Source organism: Epinephelus fuscoguttatus, linkage group LG12 (genome assembly GCF_011397635.1).
Source record: "Epinephelus fuscoguttatus linkage group LG12, E.fuscoguttatus.final_Chr_v1".
Classification (NCBI taxonomy): domain Eukaryota; kingdom Metazoa; phylum Chordata; class Actinopteri; order Perciformes; family Serranidae; genus Epinephelus; species Epinephelus fuscoguttatus.
The window spans coordinates 39704373-39718066 of record NC_064763.1 but is presented as its reverse complement, the minus strand read 5'-3'; the positions used below and the strand labels follow the sequence as shown (position 1 = coordinate 39718066).

The 13694-nt window shown below is 40.2% G+C and overlaps 1 protein-coding gene across 1 annotated transcript in view; it reads right to left on the bottom strand.

The window, feature by feature from the left end:
- Positions 1–4705: 4705 nt before the first annotated feature.
- sgcd (sarcoglycan, delta (dystrophin-associated glycoprotein)) overlaps positions 4706–13694 on the bottom strand; it is a 234245-nt gene continuing 225256 nt past the window's right edge. The window contains exon 8 of the mRNA XM_049591379.1: positions 4706–11178. Coding sequence (XP_049447336.1) covers positions 10993–11178 — 186 coding nt within the window. The 3' untranslated portion in view covers positions 4706–10992. The remainder of the gene's footprint in view (positions 11179–13694) is intronic.

Below are 13694 nucleotides of genomic sequence, written 5' to 3'. Positions count from 1 at the left end.
CTTTTAGAGAAGGATCAAACTCCAAGATAGCGGCTGCTCTCCTGCAAAAAAGAAGTCCTGCAACACTGTTGATAGCAATGTACGAAAACTAGGAAATCAAGGAAAGCCTGTTGCTGTTCGGCGTGGAGAAACTGCGCAACAGTGGATCAGGTTCAATCACACCCACCAGCGTTAAACAGCTGACTTGTAGTCGCGTTAGAGGCTAGTGAAATATTTAACCCAGCTTCAAACAACACAGGTGATTTTAATATTTAATCACAGATAAAATCACTTCTCTGTCAGAGCACAAAAAGAAGCCTCACTGATCCAACAACAAGCCACGGTGTCTATAATCATAGCTCAGGTAAAGCTGCAATGCATTACACAGACTTCATCCTCTCCTCCTGCAGCCCTTTAGGTAACATTCTTCAAAAGAAAAATAAGAAAAACCCTTTTCTTTCTCCTTTCAGCTGAGGCATGAGACAGAAAGAAGCCCGGTCAATAGCTCGCTCTCGGCTTTATGGGCTTCTTATTCCAATAATCCAAGAGAAAAGTCATCTCTAAGAGAGATGGCTCTTTGTATGAAGAAGCAGAAGAAGCTCTTTTCTTAAATGACCTGCTGTGAAACGGCACAAAATCACGAAATCTTTGCCTTTCTGTGGAAAAGATGCTCGACTTTAAAGCGTCCTCAGTTAGCCATCAGCGCTGGTGAAATGACAAAGGGAGAGCTGCAGAGTGAAAAAGCTCGTCAAAACCCTGATAGCAGAGTTAAGTTGGCACATCGAACGTGTGATTGATGGGGATGCTGCTAATCCTGCTAACTTTCATCCTTTGATAGTTGCTGTGATGATAATGAAATGGACAGAAAGGGGTTCTTTTAAATGTGACTTCAGCCAGTCTCACTCTGATGCAGATTATATTAATGTTTAAAAAAATATCTGCAAGTTTGACCCAGGACAAATGTTTTAATGACACGCAAAGATGAATACTTTTTGCAGTGTACATGTAGCTCGAGGTTAGCCGCCGCTCAGTGAAGACTGGCTAATGAGCCAACCCGCTGACGCCCATTCTCCAGGCCTCCAGCCGCTCCGAAACACAGATCAAATACTCGCTCTCTGCAGTCTGGCCTCGCCATCATAAGCTGAAGAAAGCGAGAAGCGCGGCTTAATCTGGGGTGGGCACCGGTTCACTCGGCTGATAACACTGCAAACAAGAAAGGAGGCATGACCCAGACTGAACTCTGCCAGGGCTCAGCGTGAGGGTCGGCTGAAAACGATCAAATTAAAATACGCTGAAGGAAATTGAAGTTTATGCTGAGTGAATGTGTCCAGTGCTGCTCCACAGCAGCTTTAAACAGACTCATCTGTCCGTTTTAAGAGGTTGAATATGTGACTTTTAGCGACACGATGGTTTCTGGAACAGCTGTTGGCATCTCGGTGATGACAGTGGTTCTGACTTACGAAGGAAAGCAAAAAATTTTCATTCTTAAAAATACAGACAGACAGTTCAGACTATTTTCTGTGGAATAAAAAGCTTCATTAACGCCTGACAAAAAGCTCCAGGGTGTGTTTTATTTTAAACCAAAGACTCTCTTTTCCTTCAGTGGTTCTTATTCGCACATCGTCTGTTTTTATGCTCAGAGACAAAGAAAGGCATCAAAACTCTCTGGAAACCAATTTCACACATGTGATTACTCATGTGCCATCAGAACGATAGCGCCGTGAAGATGATGAAAATGTCAGCGAAATGTGGAAACTGGGTGAATCAGGAAACAGAGTGAGATAAAACAGTGGACAGCTGTCTCGTGACATTTAGGGGAGATAAAATCCAGTATCGCTCTTCAGTGTTCCAGTTTGTGTATGGATCATCGGTGATATGATCGGGTGACATCACGAGATGTATAGACGCGGCATGAGATATAGCAGGGCGCGACATGTTTGTCTGGTCCTGACAAACTAAGGTTTTTATCTCCAAAGTGAAATATTTGAACTCATGCTTGAACTTACAAAAAATGATAATGTTAAAAAACAAATATATGAAGACGACACACATCACAATTATGCTGAATGATGTGCTCATTTTTGACAACTTATAAAATGTTTAAGGTCTGATTTTTGTAGGTTTTTTTTATGAGGAAAAATAAAATCTCTTAAACAGTTATTATATTTTCCCCAAAATTAGTTTGAATTTTGAATTTAACTTTTAATTTGTGAAGCTTTATCGTTGTATTGAGGATATTTTTGACCAGACATCAGAAATAAAGTTTAAAATTTTAATAATTTAATATTATTTTTAGTTAATTGTTCAGTGATACTGTCTGTATTTGCCAACATGAAGATCTAGATGCATCTCAAAGCCTTTCCCAGGAATATAATCATTATTGGAGGAGAAATACCTTTAATTATTTTTGGTAGTAAATCAGTCAAATTTAAATCAGTCCTATGAAATATTTACAGAAAGCAATACTGAGAATGTGTGACGTGTGTCGGGTCACCAGTGATGTGGCTATGGCCTTGTTTTGTATATCGACATGGATAAACCACATTTACAGACATAAATTTATGTTGAAAATGGCTTTCTTCATAATTCTGTTTTACACCATTAAGTATAAGCAGAAATGTTTGCGCTGCAGATGAAAAGGAATTCAGTCCAGTGATGCTCGGCCTGAGGGAATAGATGACTTCCTGTTTCTGTAAGGATGAGATGCTGTCAAATTCAGATCAAAGTCGCATTTTTCTCAGACTGCCTGAAAGCAGCTTCTGAATCTCTGAAACTTGCATTTAGAATTTCTTATTATAGACTTCACTGCTGTATTACAGTGTGATATGCTTGCATCTTGGATTGTAGAGCAATATAAAGAAAAAAAAAGACAAAGGAAACACGAACCATCAGCTTGTCCCACTTATCGTTACTCAGTTATTGAGATCTTGTGACGTTTAATGTCGTGACAGCTGGACCTGAACCTCGTGTCCTAGCTAGCTTCTGTTCTGCTAGCTTCTGTAACTCAATGTAATTTCTCTTAAAGGTTTTTTTTTTTTTGTCAGTACCTCTGAAAATCTCAATCATGTCCCAGATATTTTAAGGTAAGAGAGTACTGGACAGTAAAACAGCAGCTGAGTGTGTTAATATTAGCATTAGTCTGGTAGTTGTAATTGTAAGTCAGACAAATATCTGACAGCTTCGATACAATCTGACTGTAAAAACTACAGACATGTCACACTGCTGAGCCACCATCTGCAGGTCAAGGTAAACAGCAATACAGCAGTATTAATACTGGAACATCCAATCAAGCTACTCACAGAGCTCATTAAAAAGAACTAGTCGAATGCTGCGTTCACGTGGAATCAGGCAGACGGCAGATGGGCAACTTCTTCTGGTTGGCACTGGAAAAACAAACACTGCATAAAACATGCATTACAATATGATACAAGTAATGGAATCTTTACTATATAATGACGAAAACTCTGTGTGTGTGTTCCACGTTTTTCTCCTCACTGACTTGGTCAATCCATGTGAAATTTGGCACAGTGGTAGAGGGTCATGGGAGGATGCCAATGAAGCAATATTACATCAATTGGCCAAAGGGGGGCGCTATAGCAACCGATTGAAATGTCAAACTTTGAATGGGCATATCTCATGCCCCGTATGTCGTAGAGACATGAAACTTTGCACAGAGATGCCTCTCCTCATGAGGAACACATTTGCCTCAAGAACCCATAACTTCCGCTTATATAGATTTTCCGCCATTTTGAATTTTTTGAAAAACACTTCAAATGGATCTCTTCCTAGGAAGTTTGAGCGATCTGCATGAAACTGGGTGAACATAATCTAGGGACCAATATCTAAAGTTCCCTCTTGGCAAAAGTTGGAAAACTTCCTAAAACTGAGCTTCTATAAGGCAATGAATATTGCGGAGGGCGTGGCTCATCACATAAAGGTGTATAACATCTCAAGGGTTTCACCCATCACCACGCAACTTTGTAGGCATATGACCACACATAATCTGAGGGGACCCCTCCATTATTGACCCCATCAAACAAAATGGGGGCGCTAGAGAGCTCATTTCTTATCTAGGCCTAACCGCCATATGGATTTTTATTAAACTTGGTAGATATGTAGAACAGGACGCCTCAAGGTGACTGGAGAAATTTAACTCTAATTGGCAACTGGGTGGCGCTATAACAACAGAAAAATGCTTAAAAATGGCTAAAATGTGACTGATCGCTGTGGCTCCCCCTGTGGACCAATGTTGTTGTTTTCTAATTTTTGGTGTGACTAAGTCATGGTATGGTATGCTGTACTCAATGGGTATGGACTAGTAAAATATATTAAATTAAATTTAATGTTTATTATTTTATGTAATTTTTATAGTAATGTCCAATAATTTCCTTTTGTATGAAGAGGCTACGTAACATCCGGTCGCAAAGGACGGCAAATAGGTAAAATATTGTAACTCCGAATGGCAGTGCCATCTTCAGTTGACGTTGCCAATGGTTTCGTCTTATTTTACCACCCTGCTCTCGTCCACTAACATGATCCCTGCTTCGCTGTCACCATGATTCCAAGTGAACACACCACTAAACATTTGTTTAGCCAATTTATATTTTAACAAGCTAACATATTTCAGCCATGTGACATAAAAAAAATCACTCTGGAAAAGGTTTCTTGTTCGGTATGTAGAATTCATAGAATTTTCATGTCAGGGAGGATCCAATGACTACTGCAATCAATTTGAACAACGCCTTTTATTTTGGCATCTTTGAAAACTACTCCATGAACGGCAGTTTCAGACTGAAGAATGAAGAAAAATGTAAATACTCAGGATGGATGTTAACCCCAGTGTGTAGCCAGAAAAGGAAGTACAGAGCAGTCAGCGTGCACACACAGGGCTGCATCACAGAATGTGATCTGGGCGACATTACTACTTGGTCAGCAACATGCCTGATCAGTGTCATCATCCAATCACCTTTACTTTGACTCCAAAACCCTGTATTCAGATTCTCTCAAAACAAAAAAAACATTTGCAATCTGATCTGAAAATTGATCTGATTGATTATTGTGTTTTTCACACACTGGATCTTTGTTGCCTGTTCCTGCATTCATCTGACCATGTGTAACCCCGTGTATCGTTTCCTCCTCTGCTTCTCTTGACTTTTGGTTTCTGTTTTTGCTTCTCTGAGAATCATTCGACACGTTCTGTGGAACAGAAGAACAAAACAAAAGCTCACTCATAGTAGCACAAATTTACACACACGGCACACTTGGAGAGAATGCAAAGACCTCGGGCCCAACAGAACAACAACAACAGAACAAAAAGAAAGCAGGTTTGTGTTTGTGTGAAACATCTGAGCTCAGCAGGAGAGACGAGTACAGGAAGGAGAAGGCATAAAAACAAAACCAGCTTGTTCTCCACAAGCGCACATTGTATACATTGCTGTACATGCTAACTCAATGAATCCTTTAACATCTTTTTTTGCCCTTTTAGTATAAAAACACATACTGATGTACATTATAAAAAAGGCTTTCCTTTTTGCAAAAGAGCAGTGTTTCTCTTTCGTGTCGGCGTGTATCGCACCGACGCGGTTATGTATACATTATTTACAAATACAACCGTATAAAAAATTTGTTTTTCTCTTGTGTTCATGTATTCAAAAAAATCAAATACATCAGATAGGTTCAATTTTGTTCTGAAATATTTATGAAAGTCCTTTAATATACAGCGACAGAGAAGCTGGGAGCCAGCGAGAAGGTTGGTGCACCTGACTCTTAAAAAGGATGTCACTTTAAACAAGAAATAAATAAACACTGTGCACTACTGTGATTGTGTTCAGGAGGTATCACAAGCCACTTGGTCGAAAACATCTGGTGTCTTGTTCAAACAAGATCTTAATGTCTTTACATGCTAAGTTATCGCATCTTACAAGATCAAAAATCTGGTGCCTTAACATGTAAAAACATTTTAATGCGCGGAATTTTTACACCAATGTTGACTGCTGCTTCCATGCCACTGAAGCCTGAAGAGAACTATAAAAAATGTTAATCATGCTCTAGTTGCCACAGGCAGATATTGTAGGGGAAACAAATGTCATTTCCTGACACATTTAGTATAAGCAGTACAACTTTACTGATATGTTCACTAGAAAAGTCTCCATGGTGACAAATTCAACTCTGCTGATGTTGGACGATTCGGCAAAATATTCAAACACCAGCCTTGCCTTGCTTCCAGGATGTCAAAATATGGGCAAAGTCCCCGGTGTCATTATAGCGATGCCGGTTTGAGACGCACCAGATTTTCAACCAACTCGAATGTAAACCCACCCACGTCACTATTAGACGTTAAAAGCAATGGACGTATTGTGGGTGGAAGAGTTCAACAAGCACAGGACTCTGACCCAAGAGACTGGTGTTTGTGTCCCATGTGAAACTAAAAGTTAACGCAAAGTTATTTTGTCAGTTATAAGTCACTTATTAGTCAATTAGTCATGTGAGTCGACTCACATGACTAATGACTGACCCCTTGATCCTTGTGTTAAGATTCAACGCAAAAGTCTAGCCCCAGCATCATTATCCTCCTGAGACCCGAACTTTTGTTTGGTATGCATTTTTAATCTCTCCTAGATGTATGGGATCAGTAGGATCCGATAAGTATAAAACCTTAACACTGTCCACCATAATAAATGTCTTCCCATTTGGTTTAGTTTTCATGGTGTTGTGTATTTGTTTACTTTATTTGTTCTTTTCAGAGTTACTGTCTATCTGTTTTGATTTTGTTTTGTTTTACAATTGAATTAAATATTTAGATTAGATAAATTAATAATTAATATGACAGTATATATATACATATATATCAGGAAGCTAGATAAGCATGTATATTGATATTATTATATATATATATATTATATATATATATTATTATATATTGTATTATATTATATATTGTATATTGACTTAGGAAGAGGGGTGGGATTAAAAAAGGTTTTTAACTTCAGCCCACTCCTTTTTGTTTTTGTTTGTATTGTAAATTGCTTGCTTTTGTATTATTATTATTTATTTATAGATTATTTTTCTAATTCAGTGGCTTTACACTTGTTCTTGTTACAAATACTGTTTTTGTTTTGTTTTCTTCTGCTATTTATTTATTCATTTGTTTGCATGTTCGAAATAAAGATTACTAAAACTAAACATGAGACGATAATAAAGTTCCAACCTCTTTAGATGAGTACTTCCTAATTAGCAGTGTCTTAGCTTGTTACTGATGCTAAAATTGGTCAAATTTGTTGCCATATCAAATTACAAACATTATTAAGCATAAATAAAGAAGTTTCAACCATAAAATGTGATCAGGTTTTGGACCTTGTCAATTTTTGTGTTGGGATTGGCTGCAGACTGACTTGGCAGAGATGGCTGCCATCTTGTTTTTACATGGATTAGTGTAGTGTACTCTTACTACCACTAGATGGCACAAAAAATGTCCACAAACGAAGACAACAGGTCTAAGTTAAGTGGAATGAAGTATAACGTCGAGTAAACCCAAAATGCAGTGTCCACATTTGAGGACACAGGGTCTAAGGTGGTTGTAGTGTTGCTAGGGGCTTCTGCAACAAGCATCAAAATCTGACGAGTAGGGGTGAGATCATGTTGCAATGACAACCACATTTTAACATCTACAGCATTTCCCCAATAAGTGTCACTTTCTAGAACATCTGCGCATGGCAACTACACTAAAGTGGTACTATTAGTGATGATTATAGTGGGGTCTGAACAGAGCAAGGAAGCAGTAATACAGTTTTATGGTGTTGCATGAAAATACAAGAAAAGACAAAGTGGTTTTGCCAAAGTGGTCTGCACCCAAAACACAGGAGGTCATATGTTACACATGAACATGCTTTTACCATCTTAAGACCCCAGATTTGAGTCTGTTAAGATAAAAAAAAACAAGTGTGCAAGGACATCAAGATCTTAACATGTTGGAGAAAGGAGGTCTTTTTGGCCAAGTGGTCTGGGATATGTAGTGATAATCAGACCCATCAGTGCCGTGATCTTTCTCTTAAATTCCACAGGATCACGTGTTTGTTACAGAAACATACATGTTTTCACAAAAAGCAAAGTAACAAGACCATCATCCCAAGCTTGGGGAAACTAAAGTGGTCAATACAAATAGAAAAACAACTCATCCTTTTGCAGAGTCAGGTGCTGACAGCAGGGGGAGCTACAGGTAGATGTGGCTGAAGGTCTTTGCATTCACACAGAGGGAGAGACTTGTGAATCGGGATGAAACTGAACTGAAATCAGAGATCATGTTACTCGTTGATGCCAAAGAAAGTCTGTGTGATGTGCTTCTTCTTGCCACAAGTGCATCGACATAAGGCACAGGCACAGTTCCCCTCTTTCAACAGAGTGGCTCGCATTAGTTTGTTTGTCCCTTTTTTAAAAATTGTCCCAGTGCAAGAAACAAGTAGGGTGACCATGGCAGAGGTTGGGGCAGCTTACATCAGACATTTATGACATGGGTTCTGTTTTGTGTGACTAAAAAGTTAAGAGTTACAACAGGATGTTGAGCTGTTTTTAGAGAGACAGGAAGAGACGTGGACAGAGTTTATGTAGGCAAAACAGAACGCTGACAATTATTTAATTAAAACAACTTTCTATTCACTTCAAAGTCAAAAGATTACATCAAATAAAAAAGCCCAACAGATCAGTGGTTTAGTGGTTGAGGTTTGTGTGGCAGCACTTGTGCCATGTTCACATCATATCACATGAACGGTTACAACTAGGCAATGTCTCTCTGCCACCACATGATTACCATGTTCAAATGTCAAAATCTGAGTTTGCAAGATAGTTGTCGTTAACACACTCGAAATAAATAAGTCCGATGAATAAATTGTTTCAGCACTTTGAAGCTGATTTGCATAATTATTCCCAGTTGGGTGCACATGATAGGACGTGAACATGACATGAGTCGTAGTTTGTCATGATACACTTTGGACAGATTCTACCAAAGGCCAAATGGGCTGAATATTTTGTGACTTAATTTACTTGTGTCAACCTCATTGCAATGTCAATTCTGCCTTTTGAACTGAAACCAACTTTGGCCCAATAATTTAAAAGTTTGGTTGTTCGAAAGCATCAACTTTCCCCCCGCACAAAACCCTAATGATGTTTATGCATTGTCACATAGGCAAACTAACAGCACTTAATGCATTTTTACACACATATCAATGGACATTTCTGGATGTGGTATGAGTTTTGACCATCATTTTTTCAATAAAGATGGACAACATGATGGCTCCCAAAAGTGAAGCCAAAACATCTCCATTGCCACCTGGTGGCTGGCTGCGGTACAGGTCGCTGACGGGACATTGGCTGAACTAACAAATCAAAATATACATCAAAGTTTTGTCATTTTAGGTAGTTCTTATCTTATCAGTTCTTATGTTCAAGTGTTCATTTTTCTGGCTCTGAATGACGTCACCAGAGCAAGATGGCAGCGTCTACATCCGGGATATTTTGGCTTAATCTCTGTACAGTGGGAGGAGGTGGAGGTGCTTGGTCCATCATTATGAACAGTCAGTGGTTTTGACTGAAAGGGCAGTTTGTAAAACGTCTACCCTCAAAACTATCTGAGTCCTGTGGATGTATTGAGAGAGCTGGATACGGGGCCGCCTGCCAGTCTTTTTGTTGATTTGTCCCAGAGGCCACTCGCATTACGATTTCAGTCCGAGAAGGTGTTATAATGGTAAAACTTTCCTAGATTCTAGAAAGCGCTTTCACTGTGAGTGACTTCATCCAATACAAAGTGCACTGGCTGAGCAGACGCATAAGCTAGAAACCTTTTTTGGCTTGTGGCCGAGCAATTTTCATTCAAGTGAATGGGTGCCATTTTAGATTCGGGTATCCAGTTCTTCTAATACATCCATGCCAAGTCCTGACACAATGCATATTAGGAGTAGTCGTAATTAAGTGCTTATAGCGTGCCTATGAGGCTTTAAAATGCTTTATGAACAACAGTAAAGAAAAGTATAAATCTTTTAATTATCTCAGCTGTGGTAACTGTCGGAGAGGAAGAAGAGAAGATGAGGGAAAAGGGGAACAGAGGGAAGGGGAGTGGAAGGGGTTTGTTGCCATGGGTGATCACCCTAGTGATTCTGGTACTGAAATGCTCTTCAGGGAGAAAGGGAACAGATCAGTGTCTCTTCTTGTAAATCTCTGGAGAATTTCCCTCTCAGTTTCTACCAGGAGGCTCCTACGAGCAAAGAGTGTGAGTGTGTGTGTGAGTGTACTCCATGTCAAAATATGTATACTGTGTGAATGCATGTCTGTAAGCGAGTGTGTGCATCTGTATGTGTGTACGCAATTAATAAATAGGGTCAGACCGATACATTACCAATACTGTCATTTCATTAAATACCAGTGTATCAGTGGTCAGTAACCTATATTTCCAGTATGATTGAGATTCCTCTCTGACCTTAGTTATATTAAAAAAATGTTGAAACCTGCAATGAAAGACTTTTTTTTGTTTTGTTTTATTCATGTAGTTCAGTTTAAAAGCCTAACAACTCCTGCTGTATGGTATGTATAAAGAGTTTTGAGAGATGTGTATGACACTCAATGGAGAGTTTTAGTAACCCATGATGCTCTAAATGCTGATCTCAAAGGCTTTTCCACTCTGAAACGTATAAAATTGAGGGAGAAAATATCTTTAAGCATTGAAATATTGGCACAAAAGATCAGCTGTCAGCAGCCAGGATCCAAAATTTTCCGTATTGGCCTTTAAAACATATCGGTTGAGCCTAAATATCAGTCTGAGTGTTTGTGATTGTAAAGTGTACTCATCAGTGTGTCTGTATAGTTACAGTATCTATGATTGTTTAAATTTCCATCAGCTCTGGCAGTCTTTGTATGTAGTGTCTGTGTTTGCTGTCCAGGAGGCAGGCGATATGTGTACATCTGTCTGTTTTGCCCGTCTTTCTTTCAGGCTATCTGTGTATTTATTTATAATTGTATGTATCAGTCCTAGAGGCAGACATTGTTGCTGATCTGGCAGGTGGATCCGGTGCCGGCCTGGGACAGGAAAAGCCTCCCGTTGGGACAAACGCAAACCTCGTAGACAGTCTGCCTGGTCCCAGAGGATGAGGAGCTGGTGGAGGCCTTCCCCTCAGGCAGCCGCATCAGGCGAATCCTACGAGCATCCAGAGAGATCTGGGGTACAGGAAGAGAAAAACTAATGAGATTGGGAAAAGGGGGCAACATCAAGAGCAGAGCTCATGTGGGACACAGTAACACAGCTTCAGTTACAATGGGTTCAGAGAGTAAGACATATTAGGTTAAAGTCTGGACTTCTGGGTTGAATTACTGTGACTTTGGACATGTTATCCACTTGCTGTTTAAAGGACAAGTCTAAGTTAAGTAGTTTCTTGTTGGCTGATGGTGAATTAAGGTGCTTGGACTGAGGCCAGCTGGACAGGACTGTTCTGTCGATGGTCAGGATGTGTAACTTCTGGCAGAAAACCAGCTATAGCTTAACTCATCTTCAATCTCCCTAAAATCTCCCGTGTCATTCCTTAATAAACGTCTGCATCTGCATGTTCTGTCTCTTCCATTCACATCACAGCCCCACATAATGTACAGTATGTTTGACCTCGTTACAGTCATGATCCTCCTCATTCTTTTTATTCCAATTTTCTTCCCTTATAGACTAAAAACTCATCTTTTTCCCTGTCATCTTTACCTCGGCTAACCCCCGCTGAATCATGTGTCTCTTCTCATCTCTTCACTCTAATTGCTCTCAAAGCAAATCTCCTCACCCCCTCTCTTTGGCTTAGCTTTTGTTTTTCTTCCCAGAACTTCTAACTCACAGGATTGGACTCGCACAAATAGTGTCAGTGGCTCATAACACCTTAGCACTCCATGGAGTCAGTTGCACAGAATGTTAAGCGGTCATTGAAAGTCACACTCAGTAGCAGCATCTATCCAATTCCTCAGACATCAGATCTTGCATATTAGAGATTTTTTCCATCCGTACTTGCAGCATATTCCAGCTCTTTTTTGACATTCAGTGCACAGTAACAGAATAGCTGAGTAAGTGGAGTGAATGATAAAGGTCATGTGTTGGACTTGCAGCTCACAGTGTGAACAGTAATGTACGGAAAAGTGATGTTCACAAGAAATGTCGCCCAGAATGCATCTGTTTGGCATCATATCTGCAGATCTCTATGATTGTCACCTACAATAAATGTCATCAGCTTGAACATGGGCGGAACCAGACCTTGTCAACATTCGGGGCTCAACCAAAACCTAGGGGGGCCCAGAGGTTGCTGATTTTTCAAGCCATTTGAGATAATAGGATGCCTAAAAATCTGTACATAATGTAGGAAAAACATGAGTTGCCAAAGTCTGTGGATATTCTCATTTATCCAGGTCAATTCCATTTTGGCAACAATTAAATTGTAGGCAACTGGACTTTGATTTTGTCTAGAAGACGTTTCGCCTCTTATCCAAGCGGCTTCATCAGTTCTCAACGCAGGTTTTTAACCTGTTAACAGGTTAACAGGTTAAAAACCTGAGTCTTACTCCACTGTTTGTCAGACTAGTGAGGACTAGTCAGACCGATGCGTTGAGAACTGATGAAGCCGCTTGGATAAGAGGCGAAACGTCTTCTAGACAAAATCAAAGTCCAGTTGCCTACGATTTAATTGTTGCCGAAATGAGTTGCCAAAGCAAAAGCTGCTTTAATTGCAAATCAAGGATCCCAAGTGGTGACAGATTTCACCATGACATTCATGGGGTCTTGTTCACAAGTGAGGGTAGAATGGAGTGTGAGATGAATCAGCAGTTTGGCGCGGCGTCTACAGTGATGCGGGTGCTGTGCCGGACTGTTGTGGTGGGAACTGCCCATTGGTTCGACATCCCATTGTTCCGACCATATTAAACTCATTGTTCCGAAGTCCGTTCCGAAATCATCATGGTGCCCTGTGGTTGAGGTCTGGTTAGGTTTAGGCACAAAAACCACTTGGTTAGGGTCAGGAAAAGATCATGGTGTGGGTTAAAATGAAAAAGAAAGTGACAAACACATAAGCCGTGAGCCTGCTCCGCTTCAAGCTGGTCACGGCGCACCATGTGCCCGCCGCGAGCCGTTCAGCACCGCGGACAGTCGGACTAATGGGATGTCGAACCAATGGGCTGTCGAACCAATGACATGGACCCATTGTGGTGAAGAGAGAACTGAGCCAGAAGGTGAAGCTTTCAATGTACCGGTCCATCTACGTCCCAACCCTCACCTGTGGTCATGAGCTATGGATAATGACTGAAAGAATGAGGTTGCGGATACAAGCGGCTGAAATTGGTTTCCTCAGAAGGGTGGCTGGGCCTTAGGCCTCATTTACAGTGCAAGCGATGCGTTCGCGTAGCACTTGCGAACGTATCGCGAACGGTCGCTGTTTACTCGCGTTTTCATTTTGGCCAGCACGTTAAGTTAAATTTCGGTTTATTTCAACCTGTCTCCTATCGTCCTAAATTTGTTTCAAGTACTAGTGACATAAAAATAATAGTTAGCATGTTAGCCGTTAGCCTAGATACAGCCGGGTCGCATAGTAGCGTCAGACCTGTTAAAACGTAAGTGAACGGGCAACCTTCAAGTGCAAAGTTAGTCCACTAAACAAGCTTTTTTTCCACAAAGACCGCCTCATATCGTTAGGATAAATGTCAGAGAACATATA